At 38.6% G+C, this 27729-nt stretch overlaps 1 protein-coding gene across 4 annotated transcripts in view; it reads left to right on the top strand.

Moving 5' to 3' along the window:
- Positions 1-21653: 21653 nt before the first annotated feature.
- Positions 21654-27729, top strand: part of SDK1 (sidekick cell adhesion molecule 1) — a 431815-nt gene continuing 425739 nt past the window's right edge. For 3 of the 4 annotated variants that reach the window (XM_076350555.1, XM_076350556.1, XM_076350557.1), the window contains exon 1: positions 22145-23571. In XM_076350555.1, the coding sequence (XP_076206670.1) occupies positions 23100-23571 (472 nt within the window). In that variant the 5' untranslated portion in view covers positions 22145-23099. Of the gene's footprint in view, positions 21677-22144; positions 23572-27729 lie in introns of those variants that run through there. The other variant, XM_076350553.1, reaches the window with a different exon arrangement.

Here is a 27729-nt window from a genome sequence, read left to right as displayed (position 1 = left end):
ATATCTCTCTCTCAGTATATACATCTACCCCACACGGGCGTGAATGACTACAAAAACAAAAAGCAACAATGGCTCTGAAGAATTAGTTTAGTTATTATCTGCAAATATTATTCCTGCTGCAATTTGTGTGTTCTTCAGAAATTACTCAGTTTGTACATACGCTTATACATACGTAGCTGACAGAAACATAGGAGAACAAAGCTTTGTTTATTGAAACAATCTTATTTTGAAGCAGAATCACAAGGTAGAAGTCCTACTTCTAGCATATATCAATGACACAACTTGCTGTGTTTTGCAGGTTCATCAACATACAGTAAAGGTCTTTCAGCTTTATGTCTAGAGCAATCATAGAATCATAGACTATCTCAAGTTGGAAGGGGCCCATAAGGATCATCGAGTTCAACTCCCGGCTCCTCGCAGGACTACTTAAAACTAAACCATATGACTAAAAGCGTCATCCAGACGCTCCTTGAACTCTGACATCGTTCCTCTCTTTGCTTCACAGCCATATTTTTGATTTGTGTGAACTAATATTTTTATTTTCTTCCAGGCCAATGCAGAAACAAGTCAAAACCCACTGCTTACATTCTAATCTAATGCCAGCTGTCTTCATGTAGACTGGCTGTCAGCCAGCCTCCTGATGGATTCTTCTGTGGTTTGTATGAACAGAGGTCACAGACTGAAGTCATGGGGAACACAACAACATGCTTCAATATATGCTTAATAATATAACTCCAAGATAACTGAGCAAGCATTTCTCTTTCAATGTTCCTCCATGACCATAAAGGTGAGTTGGCCTCAGTATAAATTCCGAGGTTCTAACTAGAATGGCCTAGGTTTAGGTTTTCCTGAATTTAGGGAGCTATTCTGAACTTGTGATCCCCGTGTCCGTCAGCACTAAAATCCCTCTGCTACACTCTTTAAGTATATAGAAAAGATTCTTTAAGTCTCCGATGATTACAGCACTTTTTAATAATGCCCTTTCTCTTGCTTCTTCTTTTCCGATTTAATTTTTTTGCCCCAAAATGTCTTTCTGAAGGATGCAGAATGAACAATGGAAACATCATTCAATCCAGCTTGCACACAAAGATTATTTGACTTTGTACCATTGACACTTTAACAGGTTGATGTCACTAACATTAATAAATTCCATCCAACAGTTGGACCCTAGCCACAGAAAAGCGCTATGAAAATGAATGATATAGCATATGTCATTCATATATCAGGGTAGGAAGAATCATTGTTTTCCACTCTACAGAATGCCCAAGTCTAATCAGTTAACATGAGGCTTCCCATTCCGGGAAGGACATCAGACTACCAGGAGATTTTCAGCGCATGAGGAAACTAGACAACGTGGTCAAAACAGGCAACTTATCCATGTCTATAAGTTTGTAAGAAGTATGTTTATAAACATATTCTCTCTCTCCATAAATACCACCAACCTGCTTTTCACACAAACTTAGGAAGCCAAGCATTGCCTTAATTATACAAATACAGAATCCTCTGGTTTTGTTTCCTTAATTAGCTGAGGTCAGTGGGAACACAAGGATAAACTAGGTTAAAACTAAGCCTTGAAAGTTACATTAGATTCCATCCTTATGCATAAAAAAAAGCATAAGGAGTAACTCTCTCTTGGGAAATTATTATCATAATATACACTTTCAAAAAATGCAGTTGAAATGGGCATGTAGATTATTTTCTACAGCTGTTTTTTTTCAGACTTGAATAGTATATAAACCCACTAGATATTCTCAGGTTTGCTCTACTTTCTAAAGTATGACGTCATTCCATTCTAAAATACTCAATTTAAAATATACATACTGCATTATTGTGCTTGGCCATTTTTGGGTTAGTAAATTATTTACAAGTAAGACGATTGTAAACACCAAATTATGGCCAGAAGAACAAGTCAGTCATCCGAGTTGCATACAAACACTACTTTATATACTGAGTTTATGCAACATGTGTCCTTGTCCCTATAGCCACACACCAGAGGGTTACAGGAGAGATACCCGGTGTTTGCTTAGTGTACAAAGAACTCAAGTGTGTCATCTGAAGGAACTGCCTAAGCTTCACTGGTGAAAGAAATTAAATAATTTTACATCAGAAGGCCAAAACATTCAAGCAGTCAGAATTCTGGGTTTTTTCTTTGTGTTTTTTTTTTTTTTTAAAACTGGGAAAACACATTCATGCTTGATGATCCTAAGTGTCCTCCATCTCTTTGCAATGAAATCACCCAAAGATATAAATAAACTACTCTAAATAAAGTTCAGACTGACTGCAGCATTAGGTATGTCTACTAATGTATGTGACTGTCAGCCAAAATAAATTAACCTCCAATAGAAGTCATTTTCATAAAATTAATTATTCCAATGTCAGCTAAAAGAGACAGGTGCACTCTCACTATTCCTTCACTAGACTTTTCAACAAACTTCTCAAATAGGCTGCAGTTAGAAAACCTTAATAGATCTATATTTGAAGATTTTCTTTCGCTGTTCTTTCCAGGCTGTGAGTTTGGTTGGGTTCTTTTTCGTAAACTAAAGGCTCTAGCAAGAAAAATAAAGGATTACTGAACAATTTATATATAGTACAATTTGCTATAAAAATATAAGAGGAAACTCAATGACAGAATGAACAACACTGAGCCTCGTACACTAGAACATGGAACTGAGATACTGGTTACTCAGGGATTTGGCTTTTGCCACTCTTCTGAAAATTTGCCCAAATTTAGTTGCTGTAAATCTTTGAAAAAATAGCATGTACAGCTCACTGGAGGCTTTGATTTTAGCTGCCAATGCCTGCAAGATTCAATCCACATTGAGAATAGAATAGTTGAGTTGGAAGGGACCTACAACGATCATCTAGTCCAACTGCTGCATTAAACACACTACAGTCAAACCTAATTGGACTTCCCAATGCAATTGCAGCTCTTGGCTGCTATGAACTGTCTGCTTCTAAGTTCAGGCATAAATGCTTATTCAGGGCTTGCATAGGAATTTTTGCATACCAATTTACTGTGCTATGCAGACATACTATAAGCAAGTATGATCGCTCCTCTGCACTGAACGGGGCATGAAGCCAATGGGAAAAAAAACAGCAGGCATGTAGCTGAAGCCTGTATTTTGTGAAGCATGGAGCAAACATATGGATAACTATTAGAGAAGCAGGCCACAGTTTCACAGTTAAGATGGAGTTGTATTTTGCACTTGTAAAAAGGATTCCAACTGCTTGCTACATCTAAAAAAGGTGAATTCTAAAATTTGCAAGTAAACCCATTTGTTATTTTCTGAGGTAAAACTGACTAAAAATTGAGTTCCGCATTAAAATGTAACTCAGACTATACACACTTATTGCTAAATTGCAGGTAAAGCTCCAAACTTTTAGAGAGGAATTTCAAATAGAGTGTCCAGCGTTATAAATCTCAGCATTAATAACAATACAGATCAGACCCAAATGAAATCCAGATGTGTTAAGACCTGGATATGTATTGTTAAGACATCAGAACAGTCTCAACTGTGTTGCTGTGTGTTGTGGTTTAACCCCATCTGGCAACCAAGCCCCACACAGCCGCTCGCTCATTCCCCCCCAGTGGGATGGGGGAGAGAATCAGAAGGGTAAAAGTGAGAAAACTTGTGGGTTGAGATAAAGACAGTTTAATAGGTAAAGCAAAAGCCACGCACGCAAGCAAAGCAAAACAAGGAATTCATTCACTCCTTCCCATCGGCAGGCAGGTGTCCAGCCATCCCCAGGAAAGCAGGGCTCCGTCACGTGTAACGGTGACTTGGGAAGACAAACGCCATCACTCCAAACGTCCCCCCTTTCCTTCTTCTTCCCCCAGCTTTATATGCTGAGCATGACGTCACATGGTGTGGAATATCCCTTGGGTCAGTTGGGGTCAGCTGTCCCGGCCGTGTCCCCTCCCAGCTTCTTGTGCACCCCCAGCACTCGCTGGTGGGGTGGGGTGAGGAGCAGAAAAGGCCTCGACTCTGTGTCAGCACTGCTCAGCAGTAACTAAAACATCCCTGTGTTATCAACACTGTTTCCAGCACAAATCCAAACCATAGCCCCATACTAGCTACGATGAAGAAAATTAACTCTATCCCAGCCAAAACCAGCACACTGTGGCAGTGATGGAATGCTGCAGGAGACAGCTGAGAACCACACATAAGTACCTGAGCTGGTGCCAATCCAAGCTAAAACAACCACATGGAGCAATGTAGCACTGGGAGAGACCGCTTCAGGTCCTCAGCTACTTCTGGTTCCAGAGCTTTCCTGGCTTTTCCTGCTATACTGGGAGTCTCTGTTCCTCATTCAATTTCACGGTGCAGGTGTGCCCTGAAGTGAAAGAAAATATATTCGAAAAAGAAAAAAGAAAAGGAGTATGCTTACAACTCAGGTTTATCTAAACTAGTGCTACAAACATATTTTCACTATAATTATGTACTTAATGCAGAGGTTCCTAACCTCTTTATTTTTTGCTAGGGTGACAATGCTATGTTTCCTTGCTGCATACCACTCTGAAGTAGGCTGCAAAACTCTAGATACATTTTCCTCTTCGTTGGCATTCTTAAGTTTCACTGCATGGCATTGCGGACAGACTATTCAGTCCTCTAACTCTGCTTCCATGCCTCATAGATCAATTTAAGTCCAAATACACTAATGTAATTTTCTAGGTTTGTAATTCTTGTTTTTGGAATAACTATTATATTTTTCTGACATAAATAGGTACCTTTGTGTGTGTTTTAAGGATGCTAATATGTATTCTCAAACTGGCTTAGTGTTTTGTATGGGGGGGTGACAAAAATTGCTTAACATAAAGACAGTTTGGAAGTGATAGCTATAAGCTAGTTGTGAAGAGGTTTGACCTAACAGTAATTTATATATCAGAACATATATTAAACTTATGGGTAGGGAAAAATCGTAATGCTCTAGGCAAGGCTTTGCTACGGAATAAAGATCCATCTCCTTCGACACAGAAATACAATAGTTTCCTCACATCACAACATTCCAAGAGAGAATTGGAGCATACACTATTCAATTTTACAAAACTGTTGAATTGTGCACTTGAGACAGTAAATATGGACAGCATGATAGACAGAGTTTTTATTCCAGCAAAACTATTTTGTTTTGATATTCTCTGTCCGTGATGCATCCAAAGAGCTGCCCTGGGGCAAGACCCCAGTGCAATCAAGCTGTCAGGTTTAACATAGATATTCTATGAAAATAACTTTAATAAATAAATTAAAGATCATGGCTACTTGCAAAGGAGGCTATTCGCTATTTTACAGGCAGTTCAGGCATTTTTTATCTCTAAAATATCAGGTTGCCATCAGATATTTAGAGGGTTAGTTTCATCACCAGCAGGATAAACAAAACAATGTTCCTCAAACTTTAAATCCCTTTTCTGTCTATGTCTTAACAAATTCAAGGCAGAATGAACTAGTTGTACTGTCAGCAAACTAGACAGAGTATGAGTCCTGACAATTTGTTGGACTAAACCACTCTGTTCAAACAGACCTCAGAATACAGCTTTAGGTTTACTTCATGCACCTGCCTGCTTTATTATTTGGAGAATAAAAAAAGGTTTTGGGAAATGAATACCTAACTTAGCAAAGCATAAGTTGCAGGCCACAAAAATACTATTTCCTTATTTTAAAGCATTTACATGCTCTTAATTCATTTGCATCCCAAAGGATTAAAATTATTTTAAAGAAGTAGTCCCTCACCCTCTTAATGTGCTGGATTCTGCTGCTGTTCTGCCTAAACTGATACAACTTACTTGGAAACAAAATGTTATTAACAAAAAGAATATTTTCATTTCTTGGTTGCTATAATTTTGAAGCAACAAATATATAGCTGTATTGTATTTCTCTGGGCACTCAAAGAAGAACAAAGACCTGAACTGCAAACAGTATTTAAGAATTTCCCAACACTAGGTATTTTGGTTTTGTTGTTTTTATCGGTGGGAAAATACAGACAGCAAATAGCAGTAAAGTTTTTGTTCTAGAGCAAAACATGAAGTCAGCTTCCCAAAGCACTTGTCTTTCTCAGAGAAACAAGGAAATTGGAGCAATAGCCTGCCACATCCTGTTGATTCAATGGACAGCAATGGTACAGAACTTTCAGTCATTTGGATGTTGTTATGGGAACTACAGAATTAGAGATCTGGCAATTGCAGGTATCAGTAAAAAAATGCTATATGCTATTTTTCTCCAAGTTCATTTCGCTTGGTCACTCTTCTCAACACTAAAAAGCAATAGGTACTTGATATAGAAGTCATATCCATTCCTTTCCACGCACTGCAAGCCATGGCTTATATTTGATAATAAAGACTAATATAAAACCTTATTCCCTCTTCTGTGTGATACTGTCAAAACATTTGAATTCTAGGCCTGAACACAGCTTGCTAAATAACCTGCATTTGTTTTTTCTTGTTCTGAGATCAGAATAGTCTATGTCAAAATGATAGTCTAGCAATTAAGTCATTACTCAACATCAATAAGATTGCAAGAATCAGATTCCTTAGTATATCTATTTGAGGCATGAATTTGAATGAAGGGGAATAAAAGAAGCAACAGTTCAACAAAACTGCTGAACACATACCTAACTTTAAACTTGTTCTTAATTACCGTGTGGCACATAGGCCACCAAAAATATGAGCAAGCCTTATTCCGCAGCAATACCCAGTTTACAAATCAAATTACAGTAAGAGGCATAGTAAAACACAAGCAATATAGAGTTCAATTAAAGCAAGTCTTTAATGATGTCATCAGTAGACCACAGTTTGTGCTCTGTAAATAGCAATTACTCCAGAACTGCAAAATTATTAACTTAATCCTATTTATCTGTTCCTTGGTATAAAGCTCTCCTGTTTAAGTTGTGTGTTATAGTCCATCATGATTTTAAACAGCATAAACATAGTAGGGTTAATATAGCTGAGTGTCAATACATAATAAGGTTTTAACTGTGACTTTTATATTGAAGGAAGAGTGCACCTGAAGAATTACAAATTGTTACCTTACAGACAGCCGTTAAGGGGTTCTTACTAAACACAAAATCTAAACTAAAGACTATATTCACAGAAGAGTCATAGTCATTGCAGTGCTCATCTCAAGCTTTAATTTTCAGAAACCAGTAGAATCCATAACTGCATGCTAGGTGTTTCAACTATTCATACAATGCACAGAAGAAAATCAAGCACCTCAACATGGAATTTTGAACAGGCAACGAGTTGAGAAGGTAACGACCAAAGCTAGCCAATTGAAAATATTAAAGAGAGATGGGTGTCTTAAATTTCATTTCTTTCCAGGTTTTAGGTTTCTAACTGCAGATTCCAGAATATGCTTATCTTGGTTTAGGATCGATAGCCTACAATATTTCCCAAGCTTAACTGCTATTCCTTTTAAAAAAGGGAACAAACGCCCCTAATTTTCTTTTAGAAGAATGAAATCTTGTAAAAATTTGTTAATGCAATACAACAGGAGTAGATCAACAAAATGAAACAACTGGTGCTGAGGACTCAACATCTATGCATGTTTCACAGGGATTTACTTCAGACTTGTTCTTGTCTGATCCAATGAATTGAACACTTAAGCATCTCTTTCTGTTTAGTTTTATCTGAAATAAATCCAGTTCACATGAACTAAGACTACTCCATAATGCAAACCAAAACATGCTAAATATGGACAGCTGGTAGATTCACTTCAAAAGCCCACTCCTGATTCAAGTTAAAATGCTACTGGGCATAGATACTGATGCCACCACAAACTAACGGGTGAAGCATCTACAGAAGGGTTAGCCTGAAGAAATCCAAAGCTTTTAAGGTTCCATGAGTCTTTAGGGGCGGCATTCTTCTTCTCTGTTGAAGCCGCACAACTTTATAAGAAAGGATCAACTATGTCAGAGAAAGAGAAGGCAAAAAGGAGCATGATTCTGCAACTTCGTTACAGAATTTGGCACTAATTTGGGAAATGTGAATTCCAACCTCTGTTCCAAGGAATGTTTATGAACTTCATTCAATGGATATTTAAATGTAAGAAGCAGCCTTTGGAGGTTTGAAATTGCCCCTTGCCAGAGGAGACAGCAAAAGAAAGATCCTGATCAAGATCAAGTGTGCCTACTTCTGGTTATATGTAAAAAGATTACTTTAAAATGCCTTGCAAATCTTACTGTTGAAACCTCATGCACCTTACGTGAAACTTTTGAAGAACGCACTTCTGAACTGGGGCATCCAAGGTCTGCCCAAGTTCCTTTTAGGCATTCCTTCTGGGGATTTGGGACAAAAACATAGCTATAAAGCATGTAAGCAGGAAAACAAGTTCACGTAGAATTTATTAGCTTGGAGGCCTACAAATACCTGAAGCTACATTCTTTAGTTGCTTCATGTTTGTGCATATTTATATCTCCTTTTTAGCTGCATGACTTCTTAGAAAGTAACAGAGCATGAACTGCCTTTTCATCACACCATTTTTACATTGGTGAGATTCCACTGAATTTAGTGAAATTCTGTTGGCAAATAAAATGGAGAATAAGGTCCACAGGGTAAAATCCTGGGCCAGCTGGTTTGAATGAGTTTTCCAGAACACTTGAAGTCTCTATAAATTGCGTGAGAGAACTTAAATTCAATCATACATGAAAAATAAACAGAGGCCAGTTTCTTCTACTTTGGTCACATTGTAAATACATAGTAACTGATTTCACAGGAACTAGTTGTAGAAGAAACAGCTCAAAGCACACAGACTAGCAGAATTCTTATTAATTGCTATTACCCTTAAAACAGTATTGATTCCAAATGTTTAAATACATTGAGACACATCTGTGGATGAAAACTTGCTGATCTTCTATATGTGCATGAACATGTGTACCAGCTTTACACTTTGTTAATTTTGTATCTAATTAATGCAAAACTTGCAAACCCATATTTTATAATTAAAGTTCTTTGTCATTAGAGGCACACTGCTAAGACACTTCACAAATATGTCCAATTTCATCTGTAAAGAATGACAGACCTTAAACAGCACATTAAGCAATTTGAAAATCATTTGGGAAAAAACTCAAAATTTAATTACAGAGTTCAAATTATTAAAATTGCTCATGCCAGTGTTAAAAACAAAACAAAACAAAAAACTCGAAACTCTCCAGTAGAAATTATTGACCCATTCTTGTAAAGCTAATCTAAGAAATACAATTTGTCTTGAGGCTTTTCTTAAGAAAGTAATAACTTAAAACTGTGATGGTCCTCAATAAGTAAGGCTCCGAGACAGTTTTGATCCATTGATGAATTCTTCCTAATATGTTCCCTGAGGTACAGTTTTCCTAAATCTATTAGACATTTACAGTCTTTCAGGATGTGCTGCCTGAGATGCTCTATCACACTGTATTAACTTGACAAGGTAACGCAGCGCTATCTTTTATTTTCATAGAAGAACTATGTTTGACCTTGGAACTACTAACAACAGTTTATTACCCCTAACCTTACTAGAGGGACATTCTGATATATTACTGTGAATTATTATACTAGACATAAGATACACATAAGATGCATGTAGAAAGTTACAGGGGGGGTTATTCAGGACAAGATCCTGGATCTACTAAAAATCACAATAATGTTTCTACCTAATACCCAGTTCTCCAAGGAAAGGCAAAACAAAACAAAAGCACTCCATAATGATCTAGCCATTTATAAAACACAGTTAACAGAAGAAAAAACAATTCCCATTTGTTGCTTAGTGGCTTCTCTATGCTGTCCCTATCAGCACAGAATCATGGTACTAACTCCTTTTGAAATCATAAACGATCTTGAACCCTAGATACAATTATTCTTCTTTCAGTATACACACTTAGACATTTGTGGCGATAAAACAAACTGCAGGCCCTCCCCCCTTATTCTGCAACAGCCTCTGGAACAGTACCTTGAGTATTATTGCACTGATAAAAAGATCACAGCTACACTGGGCACAGTTGTAAACCCTTCTATGCAACAGATTTTGTGAGTTTATGCATCACAGTAAGCTTCCAGGAATAAGAGTTATTTGTGCATTAATCTTCATCTTAATAACCCCTTTGCTTCAAATAAATTAGCTATACTTAGCTGTGTCATAAGACGATATACTGCAATGTGCTAGAAGGAAAGCTTCTCTTTCATTTTTCTTTTTCAGAATTACTCTCCACTTAAATGTTTATCAGGGAGCCAATGCAAAGTGTAACTAGTCAGCACAGGAGTATGACTAAAACAAGGGTTCTTTTTTACCCTTTTGATGTTCTTCTAGGGACACATTTATGTATGTTTCTTAAAAACATATATTAAAGTAACTAAAAACAGAATAATTTTAAATGCTTTGTAATTGAAAAATTCTACATCTGTAGTATTTTAAGCAGCAATTTAAGATGTATCGTTCCTTCTTTTTTCAGAGGTTTTATAATCACCTATGTTACAGAATTTTTTAGGATCCCTTTTAATGCGTTTTTGTCGAAATAATGAATGCTAAGTGATTGAAACCCCCTGCAACTTGTTAGAGAGATCAACCAATAACAGTAAGCAAGGCACAATGTCTCCAACCATAGCACCAAGTTCTGCTCTAGGTGACATTCTTTGAAATTAGGGGTGTCTGCTTAAATCCTGCAGAGATTCATCTGCTGGAAGTTAAGCATGTATATATTACTGCTGTAATACATAGGATTTGCCCCTGTTAAGTATATGTACAAAGTCCTTGCAGTATTAAGGCTTTATTTTGGATTTATATCCTTATGACAAAAGGCAGAATTAGTCTCAATATTCTTTAGAACAGATGTATATCGTGAAAGTAGAAAGGCCACATCTATGAAAGCTTTTCTTGATGTATCGCAACTCCCTGAGACTTCAAACACCCATAGCAGGATTCAGACTCCATCCAGGTATCCAAATGATTAAAGCTACTCATTTTGTAAAAAATTAATTATGACCGAATGAAAGAACTCTCTGAACATATGGTTTTGAGATTTGCCAACATCCAAGGCCAATTTATTTTTTATTAATCTATGTTTGTAAGATGTCTGAGACATTGTGTAAATCTCCTTTTGAAAGCTGAAGTCAAGAGGTGAGAAAGAAAAAGCAAGATGAAGGCATTGTTCAAAGAATGCCACAAAGCAAAGTTTCTCTTGTAAAATAAGAGAAATGTGGAGACTCCAAACTAACTTTTTTTGCAATGCATTTTACAGATAAATTTAATTTTAAATTTATTTTTTAAGATTTAATTGTAAATGTCCTTCCTTGCTGGCTTTGTTCTTGTCCCCAAAGCAACCACCTTGTTTTTCTCTTGACAATTTTCTCAGAATTTGGAACTTTTTAGTGTCTTTGTTTTCTTTCCTTGTACATTAGAGTAATTCTTTGGTTGCTACTGTGATCAACAAAGATCACTGGATTCAGGTGAAACTGAGAACAATCAATCACTGTGCAATAGCAACTTCCTTTCCTCTCTTCTCCCTGAAACTAATGGCGAAGCTCCCATTGATAAGGTCCAAATTTTACTCCAGCTTGTGAGGTAATGGTTTGATAAAGTGACATTGTTATATATTGCAAATTCTCACTAACTTTTAAAGCTAAAAAATGTACACAAACATTTCTTTTTTTTGAGTGAGAATATTAACACAACTATTATTTTTATTGGGAAACAATACCGAACATGAAGAAATATCTAATTAGGAATAGCAAAGATTCTATTTACAGATTATTTTCTAAATAAGCAATTCCCTTTTCTAAGGGAAGCCATTGCATTTCGAGGTAGAGTGTTCAAAGACCAGTTACCAACTGGAATGGTCTAAGTGGATAGATCAGGAAAGCTAAGCTGGTGAACACCGGCAATAAATTAAACAGGTTAAACTCAATTAGATTATTTCATTTCCAATGTTAAAATCCCTTCAATTCTGAACTCCAGCATACTAGAGTTCACATTAGCCAGGAATGATGACATCCACAAAGGGATTTATCATTCTTCAATTTATGTTCTCTAATTTTACACTTTCAGTTGCCTCAGCTGAGCTTTTCTAAGTGTCACCATACAGATGCAAATTCACTGTTGACAACCCCTACTCTTATTTGTGGTCTGAAATAATTTAGCGTCACTTTTCAACTGTGGGCTTTTTTTTTTTTCTTTTCTTTTTTCCCCCCCAAAGCATGCTTTTCCTGACAGATTAAAGATCTATCAGAATAGCATTCTCCAGGAAGGGTCCTGAATAACATCAGGCCAAAAAATAGATCTGACAAAGTTCCCCCATACACACACTTCTTCCACATACCTTTCAACCAGATGATGATTTTCTAAAGTTTATTTCAGTTTATCATTCTAATCTAAAAGGTTGAACATCAGATAACACACTTTGTTTTAAACCATAATCATGCAAGACATTATGGCGAAATGATAGTGCTGAAGTCAAAGTACATTAAATCAAACAATGGGAGATTATCAGTCAACCTTGCAATCTCATCAAAAGCACCAGCATGCTTGTTCAATATCTGTTTTCCATAAAAATCATATCAATCAGCACTGATTGTTAATTTTGTTTCTACCATTTCCATCTTAACCAGCCTCCCAGTGCATGAGAACTGATCTTCAATTAACATGCCTGGGATTACTTGTGGCATCATGTTTAACCTTAAAATATTTACATAACATTGGGTTTTCTTTCCACTCTTCTGGAACTTCTAATGGCAGTTCAGATTCGTTAAAAAGAACACTGATAGTTCACAGAACTTCTTAGCAATTCTTTTAACAATCCCTGGTATATCCAGGCATTGTATTATATTATATTCTGTTATCCAAGCATTATGAACTTGAAGGTATTTTGCATTCTTCGTTGTGACTCTTATAAAGTATTAATTTTGACTAACAAAGAAATGCATCGCTATTTCTCTCCAAACACAGAAGAAAAAATACACGAGTTGTGTCCATAAGGGGTAGTGTATGCACCACCTTCCTTCAATTTGTTTAGCCCTAGTTATTAATATTTAGGCTTTTATAGGTTTTTAAGGCTATAAACTTCATAATTTAGTTCAGTTGTAAGTGGATGAACCCAAGTTAAAACTCACTGAAGTTTCACCCTTATCTGCTTAATTTTTGTCCTTGTGAGTGGACTTTAAGAGCTCCTGTAGAAGACTGTCATGAAAAGCAACGATACACATTCTCAGCAAAACAAAGTAACCCTTATTCTAATCTTACATAGTGTCTGATCTGGAATCCACTATAGTTCTGGGAAAAAAATGACATTAATTTCCATGTTTTTTTCACCTTACCAGTATAAACCAGAAGTAACGACACCAAAATCTGTAGAGTTGCATCAGTTCAGCTAACATGTTAGATCAGAATTAGGTTCTATTTCTTTGTAGCAATCCAGACTGGGCTGAGCCTTACTTTATTTCACTGTTAAGGCAACAGGAGTCCTGTCCTGATTACCAAGTGCTTTATATAGCATGTCATCTCACCTTGTAGTTTGTACTTACATTTTCCCCTTGTACCTATGAGCGCTCTGTGGAGCTGCTCCCAAAGGAAGGTCATATTATAGTCATCTTGGAATACTCAAAAACTGATGATATGCATACAAAGTCAGGAATAAGATCAGATTTACATATTAATGTGAAGATTTGCAGAGGTTTTTTTACAATATATTCATTAAAAAAGCCAAAAAACTGTAGCATTATTGTACTGCAACTGCCACTCAGTTTAAATTTCATGAAGTTTTCCATGTCTCGCTAAACTCATTACTAAAAGAAAAATCTCCAAACTTTTGCTGTCCCAAAACCCTGTATTAGTAGAATCATATGTACGTATAAACCAACTACAAGAGTTAGATCATACTATAACTCACTAACAATTATTTTAAAAGTGTATTTACATTCATTCCATATAAAGCGTAGTGGTTTTTTTCCATTACTATGAATTATTTACATCAGAAGTGTTGATTCATGAAACTTAGGTTTCATCAAACTTGACCAATGTGAAATGCGTGCATCTAATGTAGTTCTCTGAACTATTGATTTTTCTGCGTCCATCTGTCTTGCACTCACTCTGTTCTGAGTACTCTCTGAAGAATAATGCTGGCATCTGTTTTAAGTATAAGCATTCCAAATTACTGCATAGATGCATTACAGAGTCATTAAGAAAAATCGGTGGTTTCTATGTAAATAACCACATAGCTTTGCTACTTTAAAACATAAATTTCTTTATTAAAGATTGTTTTGTTTTTACTCCAGTATTTCTCCTTTACTTCAGCTACTGCAGTCAAAGCTATCATAATATTCTGCTGCTGTTTAAATTTACCACTGGTGTGATTTCCTTTGTTGTGGGTGGTTTTTTCCAAGGAATATGCATTTCATATTGTGTTTACTACTGAAAAGTGAGATTTTGAATCTGAATCAAGTAGAAAGACCTTAGTACACATTTAAAATACATTTTCACAGCTTTCCTAAAAATGGTGCAAGGGTGTCACCCAAGTGGATCACTTAAAAAATATTTCAGATTAGCCTTTTAAAATAACATTTAATTGCTATGGAAATTATGATAAAATTTCTGTAATTAGGATGCATTCTTCCTTTCTGAGCACAGAACAGCAATAACCTTGAGCAAAAACTATGAAAATGGTAAAACGTACTGTCCGTGTCCACAGCCTGGATTTCTACAAAATTAATTTCTGTTAGTAGAATCATGATAAGAGAACCGTGGAAAAGAAAGCTCTTCAGTGTTAATCTGGACCCTTGTCCTATCTTGAACAGATTCAAAGATATAATATAATTGCTTTTGATCATCTTAAAAAAAAGAAAAAAAGCTCGTAAGGAAAGGAAGAATCACAGCACTGAGAAGAACCAGTCTTGAAAAGCAGTGAAGCACTGATTAGATAGATGCCAGCTGAATTATAGACAGTCAGTCAAGAGAAGGGGTGAGTTGACGTACACAAGGATGCAGCCAAGAACAGTGGTGACAAATAAATTATTTTAGCTGCTAAAGATAAGAACCTGCTGGTGAAGATCCTCTGCACCAAATAACTGGGGAAAAATGTTTTGGGACAACTTTAATTTTGTGCCAAAATAGCACTACTTGTAAAAACCAGCTGGCATGCTGGCTCACTCATGTTAATCCTCTTACTTCATCTCCCTGAACCGACACAGTCTGGTCCATTTTTTATTTTTGCAAACCGGAGTTATGGGATCTAAGCCTGATGTCTCAACTTCAGTCATGAATAAATCTGGAAAATTCTTGGATACACAAGTGTGCAGGCCCAAAAGATTAATAAAGCCAAAATGTCATTAAAAGACAAGCAACAGTCTCATTATGGCAGAAAACTCTCTGCTGAAGTCCCCATAGTGGCAGATTCCTCTGGATTTGAATCTTAATTTAAAACACTACTAATCAATACCTTTTCATATCCTATGGAGAAAAAAATAATTTATAACTACAGTGGCCAACGCTGCAATCACTGTAAATACCTTCTATGTATTCTTTAAAGCTTACTTTCTCATTTCATGACCCGTTTATTTTATATGATGGGCAAATTGTAGACTATGACAGCAGTAACATGGCTGAGATGTTCAGTTATATCCCCTTTAGTAAGTGTGATTGCTCAAGCCCTTGTGGTAATTGTTCTCATCCTCCTTCTTGTTATCTGTTTATCACATTGCAATAAATGGGATTTTTCTTTTAAGGTTAGAATTAGGTTCTAACATTAGAATCATGTTGATCAATTCAGAAAAACACAGGATCGTAATAATAAACTAACTCATCACATCTATTACTTTGCATTTCTCAATTAACTACAGTATCTCAAGAATATGCTATTTTTGAAACATGATCTCCATGTATACATTTAACACTGTTCTTCACAGTAATAATGTAATCCCAAAACAAAATGTTTTTGCTTACTTAAGACAAGGTGTTTACACTGCATCTGAAAATAACCCATACACTTGATAAAAACACAATCTTCTACAACACTGTTCAGGGACTGCGAGAATGTTGTTTAAGTCTTCAAAATATCTTTATGAGTAAGCACATGGGAGACAATAATCAGTTCACTAACCATTGAACTAGCATCCTCTCTGGGTGAAACCATGGTCATACTGTAGCATCTTAGTACAAGATGATCAGGAAATTAAGAAAACTGTAACCAACAGAAATCACACGGCATCTTGCATGGTATATGACTTCAGTTTTTTGTTTTGGTTTTTTTTTTTAGTATCAAAGTTACCGCTATGAAAAAAGGAAAACACCATGAAATCTAATCTCATTTCAAAGTGCTTAATGTTTTATGTTCTACCTGAAACACATCCTGCAGAAGCAGTACCTTTTAATGTTGTGGATGGGGTTTGATTCAGCTCTGGAGAAAAAAAAAAAAAAAAAAAGGAGGGAGTGGGGGGGAAAGGCAGCTAACACCACACTCCCTATAGTATGATGGTATTCTCTGAAAGTCTTCTACCTAGTGTGATCAAGAGTAAGTTGATGCATTAATGCATTTCAGTAGTAATATTACCACAGTTCAGTTGCAATTTAGTAGATTTCTTTTGTACTTACCGTTTCAGGTTCTGCTTTATTTATTTTTTTTCCTGATCAACTAGAAGGTTGAGAAAGCTACCAAGATGGCACTAATAAGTATAAAGGTTAGGTACAACCAAAAGATTTAGTCTTTGTCCCAAGTCCTCCCTAATATTTATGGGCAATTTCAGACGTTCCTCAAAGTGCTCAGGTCACTTGTGCCTGGGGCGTCATCTGAATCATGAAAGGGCAATCCCTGCAACCCATGGCTGGATAGCCAGACCAGCTGTGTTTGAAGACACAGACTTCTTAAAATAAGATCTCTCTCTACATTCTAGCCAAACTTGTCTGGAGTAGAATCATTACAGCCCCTGTAGTCTTCCTCTGGGAGGCTCTAAGAGTGTTTTCAAACGTCTACATTTCAAAAACGCAGAACCTGTTGTCTTGATCCTTTATGTTACTTCGCTAACTCTCTACTCCATAAAACACAGCAGGGCAACGTGGCTAGGTCATTGTGAATTTCTTCTGATAGCTAAATAGGAAAGCCTATTGTTACATCGGGATAATACAGAAGATGGGATAATTCAGAAACTACACTAGCGCCTTCTCCTGACTGTACAGACATTGTCCATATCAGCTTAACTGTTTTTGAATATAAACACAGCTGTGCTACAGCTCTATCAGGAGAGCTCTTAGACTCATAAAAGCCGTGAAACATACATTTCAATCTATTCACTCTGCCCTCAACTTTTACCGCTGTGCCTTAGAACTGTACCTTGTCTGTTCCCGGACTCCTAAGCACAATCATATTAAGCAGCAAGTGAAGGAATTTAACTTTGAATTTGCTAGCATTTCTGAATTTAAAATCAGACCTAAGAGGTATATAAATCTAATTCTAATTTCTTTTATGTAAATTCAAACCACATGGAGAAAACAAAAATCTGTAATTCTGTTTGTTTTGGGGCTTTATAACTGACACCATATTCAGTTACTTAAGCTCAGTAAAATTTAGTGGGAGTTACTCTTGTTCTTGTAAGTGTTCACTGCAGAAGACACTTCCAGAAGCGTGGTGAAGTCATTGTTTAATGTCTCCCCTGAGACTTCCAACTATGTAACATGATTTCTTTTTTCTTCTCTTCCAATGTTTATTATTGATGTAGAAGCATATTTACACCATAAAAGCAAAGCAGCTGGCTAGTGACCCTTAGGAATATACCCTTGTTAAGGAAGATTTTAGCCCCCTCCCAATAGTTTACTGCATTCAGGTTGATTTAGTATGCTGAAAAACAATCTCATTTGAAAACAAGTTATTTTCTACTCACATACTCATTGTTTTCTAAAGCTTTGTCCCTCTTGGGAGAAAAGAAAAGGCAATATAAAAATCTTCTGGGACAACCACGTGGTAGTCAATGCAATCGCTTGCCCTGAGTTTTGCACTTTAAGTTTCTGGGTGAAGGAAAATGGAAGTGTAGAACCAAACCACAAAACAGTGTTTTCAGGGTACCCACATGATCTATACCTTCTATAGGAAACCCTTCTATCCAAGGAATTAGAAATATTGATTCTTCTACATTACTTACGATGAAGATCTTACTAGAATATTAACTTTCAGGTTGCAATAGTATGTTATGATTTTGCCTGTTAAAGTGTTCGTATCTCTCTCCATTTATTTTTCAAAGTTTTTGGTAAGGGTTTTTTCTTCACCAGTTAAATTTCTCAGGTAGAGTAAGTCATCATCCAAGAAAGTGCACTGGTAGAAAATACCACATAATACAAAATTAATCACTGATTTTTTTTTTTTTTTGGTAGAAGAATGAATGCAAAATAATTACTTGGCTTACAGGACTAAAATATGCAAGCAAACCATAGCAATTACCTGGTTGAAAAAACTTTGCATTTGGTATAATCTACACCCCAGCTGGGTACTACCCATCAATGACTGCAAGAACCAAAGACTGCATCAGGAGATACACTAGAGCAAAACCACCTGCTGCATCTCTCAAAAAAGCATATAAAATTATTGGTATAGAGAATGCTCTCTCTAAAGGAGTTTAGCTAAACTTCAAATGCTAGAAAGAGTCAATAAGCTATACCCTAGAAGATATAAAGTCTTGTAAAAGGAAACGAAGAATTAAGGTTGTACAACATTGGCAAGATTTTCCTTTGGAAGTAGTTCCATGATTCTATTTTCTTGGCTAGAAAGCTACCTTTCATTAAGTGGTCTGTCTTGAGTAGCAGACCCTTCTGTTCTTTCCTCTTTTGTCTGATTGTCTCACCACTTATGTAAATGAAATGTCCCACCATTCTGTAATAATTATACAAAAGTCTGCAGCCCTTAGAAGACTTACCCATTTACACCTCATTGCAGAACACAACAGTCATTGGAGAAAAACTCTCTAACCTCGTTTTGTCCACCTTTAAATGAAACTAACTACATTGCTTCTTCTTTTCTTTTACTTACTTTTAAAATTCCTGAAAACCCATCCCCTCCTTTTTTCTGTCTTTATGAGCATCAGATTTGTTTATGCTTTTTCAGGTGGGAGAGTTGTTCTCCTACTAGTTTTCCTGCTGCGTGTTTAACAGCTTAGCTCCTCACTTCTTACATGCATGCAGGAGAGTGAAGAAGCAGGTACAGAACAGAGGTAGTAAAATCGTGAAATGTTTTTACTAATCTAGATAACAAGACTTCAGATAATTTTTTTCTGGTTTGAACACTATTAAGTACAGTTATTGCAACCAAAGCAAATAGAAAAAAAAAAAACCAACCAACAAATGTTGTCTTCTGTGACATGTCAAAGGGACATGGTTATTGTTAAAAATAAGGAAATAACAAACTGAAAACGTCTCATCCAAAATGTGGAGTTGGCAACTATAAATAATACTACCATATTTAAGTATTTCGCCTGAATGACGAAAATAGGTTAGCTTCCTATTCTTATGTTTGCGTGTTGAACAGATTTAAAGTGCTACAAGGAAAATGTATTAATTCCAAGAGGAAACAAGCTTTCACTAAAATTAAACAAGGTAACAGAAATTAGTATTTCTCTTCTGTAGCATCTTGGTTTTAAAACATGACAGTTTGACAATGACTCTTTCAGCAGACTTTAGACAACAATAACATAACTGCCATGAATTGCCTCCCTTCGAACTTATAAGGAAGCACTGAGTCCTTTCTTAGAGATCAAACTGAATTTGAAATCTTAAACTAAAATTTCCATCAGCAGCCCTATGCTCCTTTGTTAACAGCACTTAAAAAAAACAACCACCAAACATGCAATTAAATACACTTTCCATTTCCAGTTAAGGTAAATCAGTCCCACCCAAATTACTAGTTAAAGAAAACGTTTCTTCATGCTGCAGTAAATTAACTACTATTAATGGTGCAATGGGAGTTACAGATTGTTACTTCCTTGAGGTCAGTTCTCAACACAGCTGAAAACAATCTAGGTTCACTTCGCATTGTTCTTAAAACAGACATATTGAAGGGAAAATCGTAAGCACTGGGCCCTGGTATCTGTAGATAATTATTCATGTGGTCTACACACAAAAAAAGGAAAGTGTGACGTGAGAGATCCAACAGAATCGCTATTCATGCTCTATTGACCACAAGGAAGAGACAGCTGTTGAAGTACAGCTCATACCTTCTAGTTACCAGGAAAAGGTGACAGAACAGGAGAAGAATTTAAGTACGGCAACTTCTTGAGCATAGGAGCAACAAGCTTTCACACACGGGGAAGAAGGGCGGGCAGAAAATGGATGTCATGAACCTTAAAACCTGTTAGATACTAGAAGAAGCAGGCATCAGCATAGGTGAGCATCTGGCAGACAAGATTTACCTGTGAGATACAAAGGGAGGGTCAAGAGGAAAAACTGACTCATAGCTGGCATGGATTTGATGGCTTGGATAGAAGAGGGTGCAACTGAGCAGCACGCATTACACGCACAAGGCAGACATTGCCACGGAACTAGTAAATGCTGCTCACCTGTACTGGGGTGGCGTGGAAACAGTGAAGACACTTTAGCTTTTTTATGCTATAAAGTAACAAAAGCATGAGAAAAAGGTGCTTTCTTGAATAATATACCTCAGTCTGAAACCCATAATGCCAGCCGTTAATAATACAAAAAAATGACCTTGCATTTGATGTGATAATTTACTATGTTTGCCTGCATGGCTCTATCGTAAGAGACAGCTTGTCAAAAAGGAAAAAAGAGCAGAAGCTGGCTGCCAACCTTCGACTCAAACATTCGCTAAACTCATTGAATAAAACCAAAACAAGCTCAGAAACTTCGCTGTACTGCCAGCCTCGCAGGCTGAATTAAACACAACGCAAAGAGCAGGAAGGGGAGTTAATTCGCACCTCCGGGCTCTCTGGCTTTGTCACATACCTGCTAGTTTCCTTGTTCGCTGCAAAAAAAGAACAGCTGCCGGGCATGCACGGGCTGAACCAGCCGCACCCCAGCCTTCCTGGGCGTGCCTGGCGTGCCCCCTGGCAGCAGCAGCCACCGCCGCCAACGCGGCGGCGGCGGCGGCGGCGGCGCTTCACAGGCCTAGGGGGCGCAGCGAGCGCGGGGACGCGGGAGAGCGTCCCGCCAGGCGCGCACGCGCGCGGCCGTTAGCGAGCGCGGGGACGCGGGGGTGACGCGCCCCCTCAGGCTTGCACGCGCGCGGCCGTTAGCCCGCGCAGGGACGCGGGACAACGTCCCTCCCGCCTTGCGCGAGCGCGGCTCCCGCGCCGGCCCCGCGCGCCTGCCGCCCAATCAGCGGCCTGGCTGGAGGCGGTGCTACCGGAGGGGGTGGGGGAGGAGCGGGGCGCTAGGGCGAAGAGCGATCGAGGCGGCCGCGGGCAGGTCCCGCGCTGGCTGCAGGGCGCGCTGTGTGTGTGTGCGCGCGTGCGGGGGGCTCCTCCTCCGGCGCCTGTGGAGAGCCGGCGGGCAAACGCGTATCGAAATACCACCGCCCCCCCCCCGCCCGGTCCTGACAGTTCCACACGCACCCCCCCCCCCCATCCAGTAGCTCCCTCCTCAGCTCCGTGGAGGATGTTCCCCCACACAGACACAGCCCCGTTGAGGTGTAGGTCAGGGGAAGGTGGGATGAGGCGCGGCGTGCGTTTGGGGCGGGGGGGCCGCGGGCTGTGGAGAGACGGGGGTGTGCGCGGGAGAGACGTGAAGGGAGACGGGAGGTGAGCCAGCAAGGCGCGGCGGCCGGGGCGGGGAGCGCGTCTGCCGGTTTTGAGGGAGGTGAGAGGGGAGCGAGGACGCGGGGCGGAGGCGGAGAGGTAGGAGCCCGGGAGGGATGGCGGGTGAAGTGTGAGCCCACTGCCAGGGGAGGGTTAAAACCGCGTTTGTGCTGGAGGAGGCGAGAAAAGTTCAGGCTGTCTTTCGGGGGCGGGGGGGTGGGGGGGGAGAACTGACAAGATTTTTGTTTGATCAACTTGGCGCTTAGGTGCTTTGTTTTTAACTTGCGTTTATCCTGGGTGTACTTCTTTTATAACTACTCGTATTCTTTCTTTTTAATACGGGGGGAGGGAATCTCCAACGAAACTTTTCCCTTTACGGAAGGCGGGACTGAAACAATACCCGATGCATTGTTTAAATGTAAAACCTCCAGCGCCTTTTTTTTTTTTTTTTTTTTTCGGTACGGTTTTATTGCCGCCGCCGCTGCTGTTGTGATAGCGCTTTCCCTCTTGTGTTTACAGCTTCTGTAAGGGAGAGACGCTCAGAGGAAGAACCAGGATCCCTGGGCTGCATAAACAAGGAAAGCAGGAGTCCATCTAAGCAAAGCTGGAAGGATTTCACCTTGTTGCTGTTTGTTTCGGGAGATTTTCCCTCCCCCCGCCCCGGACACTATCCAGCTGAGGGTTTGTTTCGTTCCTGCGTCCATAGCCGGCCAGAAGAAAAGCGCTTTACATGTTAGAGGTGATTTTTGTCGTGGTCTCCCTGCAAGAAAGAGATCAGCACCAGTCTTCGATGAGGAGGGAGATACGATCGACTGAGGTTTTCCCTACCTCCGGCTGAACGTGAGAGTTCAACTGACACCGCCGCTGGCCTGTGGCTGGCTGGCTGCACAGCGAGCTGGAATCACAGCCAGAGCTGCTCAATTTACCTGCTCGAGGACCCTTCAAACCCTTCTATTGACGGTAGAGATTTGTATCCAAAGGAAAATCGGATTAATATAAACTATGCAGAGCTTTGCGGGGATATCTGGAGACTACCCTGTCTGCATGGCTAATCTTCAAATTGTCTGAAATAAATCCTTAGTGCAAGGAATAGCAAGATACTTTCAATTAGGTTTTTTTTTTTCCTTGACGCTTCTCCCCCCCCCCGCCCCGAGAATTTAACACTTCCATCGCAAGGTTTTTACAGGAGAATGGGACACATGCTGGAAAACTCACCACGCTTCATAAAAATCACAGGGGTAACAGTTTCCATCACCGTTGCGGTATGAAAGGTACTCTTTGGATTGTCTGCTGGTGGCTAAGATGGATCAGTCTTTCTCTGTTTCTGTTAGCGATGTGCTGAAGGATCCGGATTTACTGAAATACTGACGCCCATAAACTTACTCCCTCTCTGTTGAAGGCATTGGATGTGACACTGCAGAGAAACATGTGTTTCACATTTCTGACTGGTTGTTTTGGTGCAATCAATACCCCCACCAGAAACATTGACTTAGGTGGCGATTACCATACCGGGAGGCACACGGAGCGCCTCTTTCGGGTTGCATGCCAAGTGAGCACAAATCAAAGAGTCCGCCGTTCCTGTGAAGTGGGGGCGTCAGTTCCCCCCAAACTCCGGGGCAAAGGCAGCGGGCGGTGTTCCCAGCCCACCAAAGAGAGCCCGGACTCGGGGTGCGGAATGAGCAATGACCAAAGCGCTGTCAGGAGTGGCAGGCAGTCGGATCGGATGGGGATCAGTGAGGCAATAACGGTTGAAAGAAAGGTGGATCGCGAAATTATTGCCCGAAGGAGTAGCAGGCGAGGCGGAATGATGATAAAGTTAAACTTCTGTTTCATCTTCTGTCGGGGATGGTGGGCGTTTCTGTTGCTTCAGCTCCACATGTTGCAAGCACTGGCACAAGGTAGGGCTAGAGACATTTTTGTTTATAGAAATGCTGCATCTGCCTTCTAAGAGGAAGGGAATCTCGCTCGGGTACAGAGAAACCCTCTTACTTTATCCTTATCAGAAGTAAACTGCAGAATTCGCACTGAGCTGATTTCATGTGGGAATGGTCGTTTCTTATACATAATCGTTTCTTTATGGAACAGGGATTTGCAAACTGTACCTACATGTTTCTTTCCCTTTCTCGTCCAATCCTTCCCCTATCCCCACCTCCCAGAGAGAATCGATAGCCCTATCGGGAACAAACCTGCTTTTTTTATTTACTTAAATACGTCCGTACATTTCTGTTCTTTTAGGCAGCAAAAGAGTTAACGGCTGGTTGTATGTGTGTGTTTAAAACCACTGTGCACCGAGATAAGTTATTAGGAGAAGGGGAGTCATAAATCCGCCGACTAGAACTAAATCAGGCATGTAAAAGGAATTCTTTGGACATATGAGCACTATTCTATGTGAACCTCGGTTCGAGCATTGTTCATTTCTTTTGGATTGCCAAGTAACATTTAGCCGAGACAAAAACTGCAATTGATTCGTATCTGAGCATTTCCACATCAGAGATCCTTGCAAACGAGTCACTCGTAAAGGAAGGGTCAGAGTCGACCAATAGACTTTAAATATCAAGTGTCAGTCACTTTGCATGTAAATTCCCTTCTCAAAAAATTGCCGAATGTAGCCTAATTCTTAATAATCCTTTGACAGAGCAACAATAAATGGCAGGCAGAAGCATTACAGTTGGCTGCGCCAAATAACATGCTGAACAAACGCAGCTTTCACTTTCTTTGCTGGGTTGAGTTTTATTGCTGTGTGCATTGTCTGACTGAAGTGGTATGTGTTGGACAATGCAGAACTGTATCGTGTGGGACGATGAGTTAGTTATTAAAAGCGGAAGTTAATACTCTATGAAGGGGAACGGTCTTTGTGTTTTAGTTCTTTGTTTTCAAGTATTTCATAGGGAACAACGGTGCATTCAGTTTTAATAACTGGATGGGCTTGTGTGTTGAGGAAGAGGGGGTTATAAGCCAAGTCTGCTCTAGTTTGTCTGCTCAGGGTTTACTACTGCATCCTCGGAAAGTTTGGAGCCGCAGGATACAAAAGAGTTTTAATCCAGTGTTTAATAATGGGCTCCACCCTCATAAACCTTTTTCAGTGCTTTGTTTATGCTGTCATTGCTATTCCCAAACTACTTATGCTGAGGCCTGCAAGCCCTAACAGGGTATTGTTATTCTGAGACAAGACATACCTGAAATAATTCTCTCTGCAAATTAAAAGTCACATTACTTTTTTGTTTCTTTTGGTAGTTGTTGTTGATAGATGCCAACATGATGATTCATTTTGGAAGACAAATGCTGATGATTCTTGCTGTTTACACTAAAAATGCAAAAATTTTTCATATAAGGCAGTTTTAAGTGCCAGCAATTCAGGAATCAATTTAGATGCCATGTAATACAGTTTTTGGTGGTTTAGTAGTAAACTAGCCATCTTATTGGATTAAAAAGTGAACTCAAACTTCTGTTTAGCACATAGTGTAGAAATTTTTTTCGACAGCGTATTTCAGATTCCTAAGCATTTGCAGTAGTATCAGTTTTAGGTTTATATATCTCAGGGACTTACATAGTGTTTACAAACTATCCTAAAGAAAAGTCCTAACACCAAGTTAGTTTTACGCATCAGTATTTAAGAGGGGGAGGGGAAGCGAAGAGAATAAGACACATTATTTCTGAGAAATATTGGTGCAGATAAAGGCATGGAGTTTAGAAGACATTCAACAATGAAAGATAAAACAATTACATAATGCAGAAACAACATACGTTTTTATTTTTATATAATGCAGAAAATGCAAATTGCAGTTAGTCCTCTAAAAATTCTTTGACACATAAACCAGCATGGAGGTCTTAGTGCAGAGTGCTTCTATTAGGTTTTCATGAAATTTGTGTTCATTTATAACTTATGGTTCTTTTTGCACTCTGAATTCTAATGCATTCTAATGCATTCATCATATTTATGCAAAAATTTACTTTAGAGAGAAGATGACAATTTTTATAGAAGTCCTTCATGAAAATGGAAAATCTGCTACAGCCACAGAAAGTTTTTAATGGAATGATGTGGTCATATGCATGAGAGAATTACATGACTCCAATCTTTTTATGTGATAAAAAAATGAACTTTCTAAATATATGGGCCATGGCTATTTTGAATGAGTCATAATACTATGCTATAACCAGCTAATGTTTCTATAATAACTATTTCAGCATTAAAGAAATAAGAAATATTTCAGGCATACTGAAATGCAGGTTCTTAGTTCATAGGAAACAGATTATATAAAAGTCATTGAGATTAAGTATCTTATACTGCAAGGTGAATGGAAGAAAAGGTTTTCAACTGCAACAGGTTGTTGAGTATTCTCTAGACTTGAATGATCATCCATGTAAAAGCAGATCTAGAGGCGAACTGTAGATAAAACCACTTGTAAATTCATTTTGTACTTCGCTCTTCAGCTTTTCTGTCTCCTGGTAGTTGTGTTACATAATTAGATATAACGATTTATTTGCTTTCTTTTTCCTTTTCAAAGTGAATTTAATTATTGTGAAACATACAGTGGTTTATTGTACTGAATAATGCAGCATTCTCTTTGAGCCTTAGTATTGTTAGTGCAGACCTTCTCATTACGGGAGTGATTTCCTGGGTGGAAGAAATGTACAGCTGACGAAGGTTGTGGCCTGTCCCATGAACACAGCCTGGAGGGGTACTCCCACTTCTGTAATGGCTGCAGATCTGCACAGACGCCCATTCAGACCGTGTGTGTGTGCGCGTGTGTGTGTCTCACCCGGTTTACCACACTGGCCCATCTGTGAATGGGAAGCTTGTCAGAAAAATTAACCTGTAAGAGTCTGAAAACTGTTGCACATTTCTTTGTTTACTCAGTTCTTCATGCCTGCTAGCCTCTGCCATGATGCCTCTTTTCATGGCATTTTTGTTAAATTTGAGCATTAGGTGCTACTTAGCCTCAAGTCACTGTGTGTCATCAAATAGTAATGAGATGCTAATTGATAATCAGTATAATTATCAAATTAGAATTTTCAAGGTGATGGTAGAAGTGAATCATTTCGACACAGTAACTAACTACTGTACTTAGAAGAACATTATCCTGCAGTGACCTCTGTCTAGCTCAGTGGTCTAGCGTGCCTGGGCATAGTCCTGTTGAATACATAGAGCTCGTTGCAGAATTGGAATTTATTAGTTATGTATGAGATTAACAAACACTGATGCCTACCGAGATACAAAATGTTTACTAAAATACTAGAATATTTGTATGGAAACAGAAAAATTCTGCGTATTTAAATAGGTTGGAAGTTGCTAGGGGCTACTCTACATGCATCTCAATGGCTTTAAGCACTTTCCCAATGTCTTACTTTTGTTGAAGAGTGAAAGAAAACTTAGAAAATATACTTCTTTGCATTGATGGCTGTTGTTCAGAATGATTTTAAAATAGGTAAAAGCAGTGCAAAGCTTTAAGCTTCTCCAGCAGGAGATGGGTATCTTTAAATATTAAGAAAGAGAAGCTTGTCTGATTTTTCTTAGTTTTCCAGCAATGGAGTGTAATCTTTTTATGCTACTTGATCAAATCCGTAATTCAGAATTCTACATGTACCTGAATGTGCATTTGAGATGATATTGATATCTATTATGCTTTGACAGAAGTCATGAGATGGAAGATAGCAGAAAATGTTTCTGGGGCCCAACTTTTTTAATTCAAATATTTGATCTGGTGTAACTTATAAATATGCTAAGTGTAGGACGTGTTTTTGAGCAAATTTCAAACTGCATTAGATGCAGAGATGATAAGCAACTTGCATAGAGCATGTAGTTGTTGGAGGGACAGAGAGATGGTTAAATGTAAGGGCAATACTTATTGGAGAGTGAAAAGCATTCTGAATTAAATGTTGAATGATACATTTCTAATTCCAAAAGATTCCATTACTGTTCATTGGAAACTCATTAATTTGTATTGTGTTCCCTTTCTTTAGATGAACATTTTAAGTATGTGCTAAACAGGTGAATTCTTTGTGTATATAATTATAATAATTAAAAAATTGATTTGGAGGAGTAGATACAAGCCTAG

This window comes from Aptenodytes patagonicus, chromosome 13 (assembly GCF_965638725.1).
Source record: "Aptenodytes patagonicus chromosome 13, bAptPat1.pri.cur, whole genome shotgun sequence".
Classification (NCBI taxonomy): Eukaryota; Metazoa; Chordata; class Aves; order Sphenisciformes; family Spheniscidae; genus Aptenodytes; species Aptenodytes patagonicus.
Note: the sequence above shows the minus strand (reverse complement) of the source record. Positions and strands in the feature narration are given on the sequence as shown.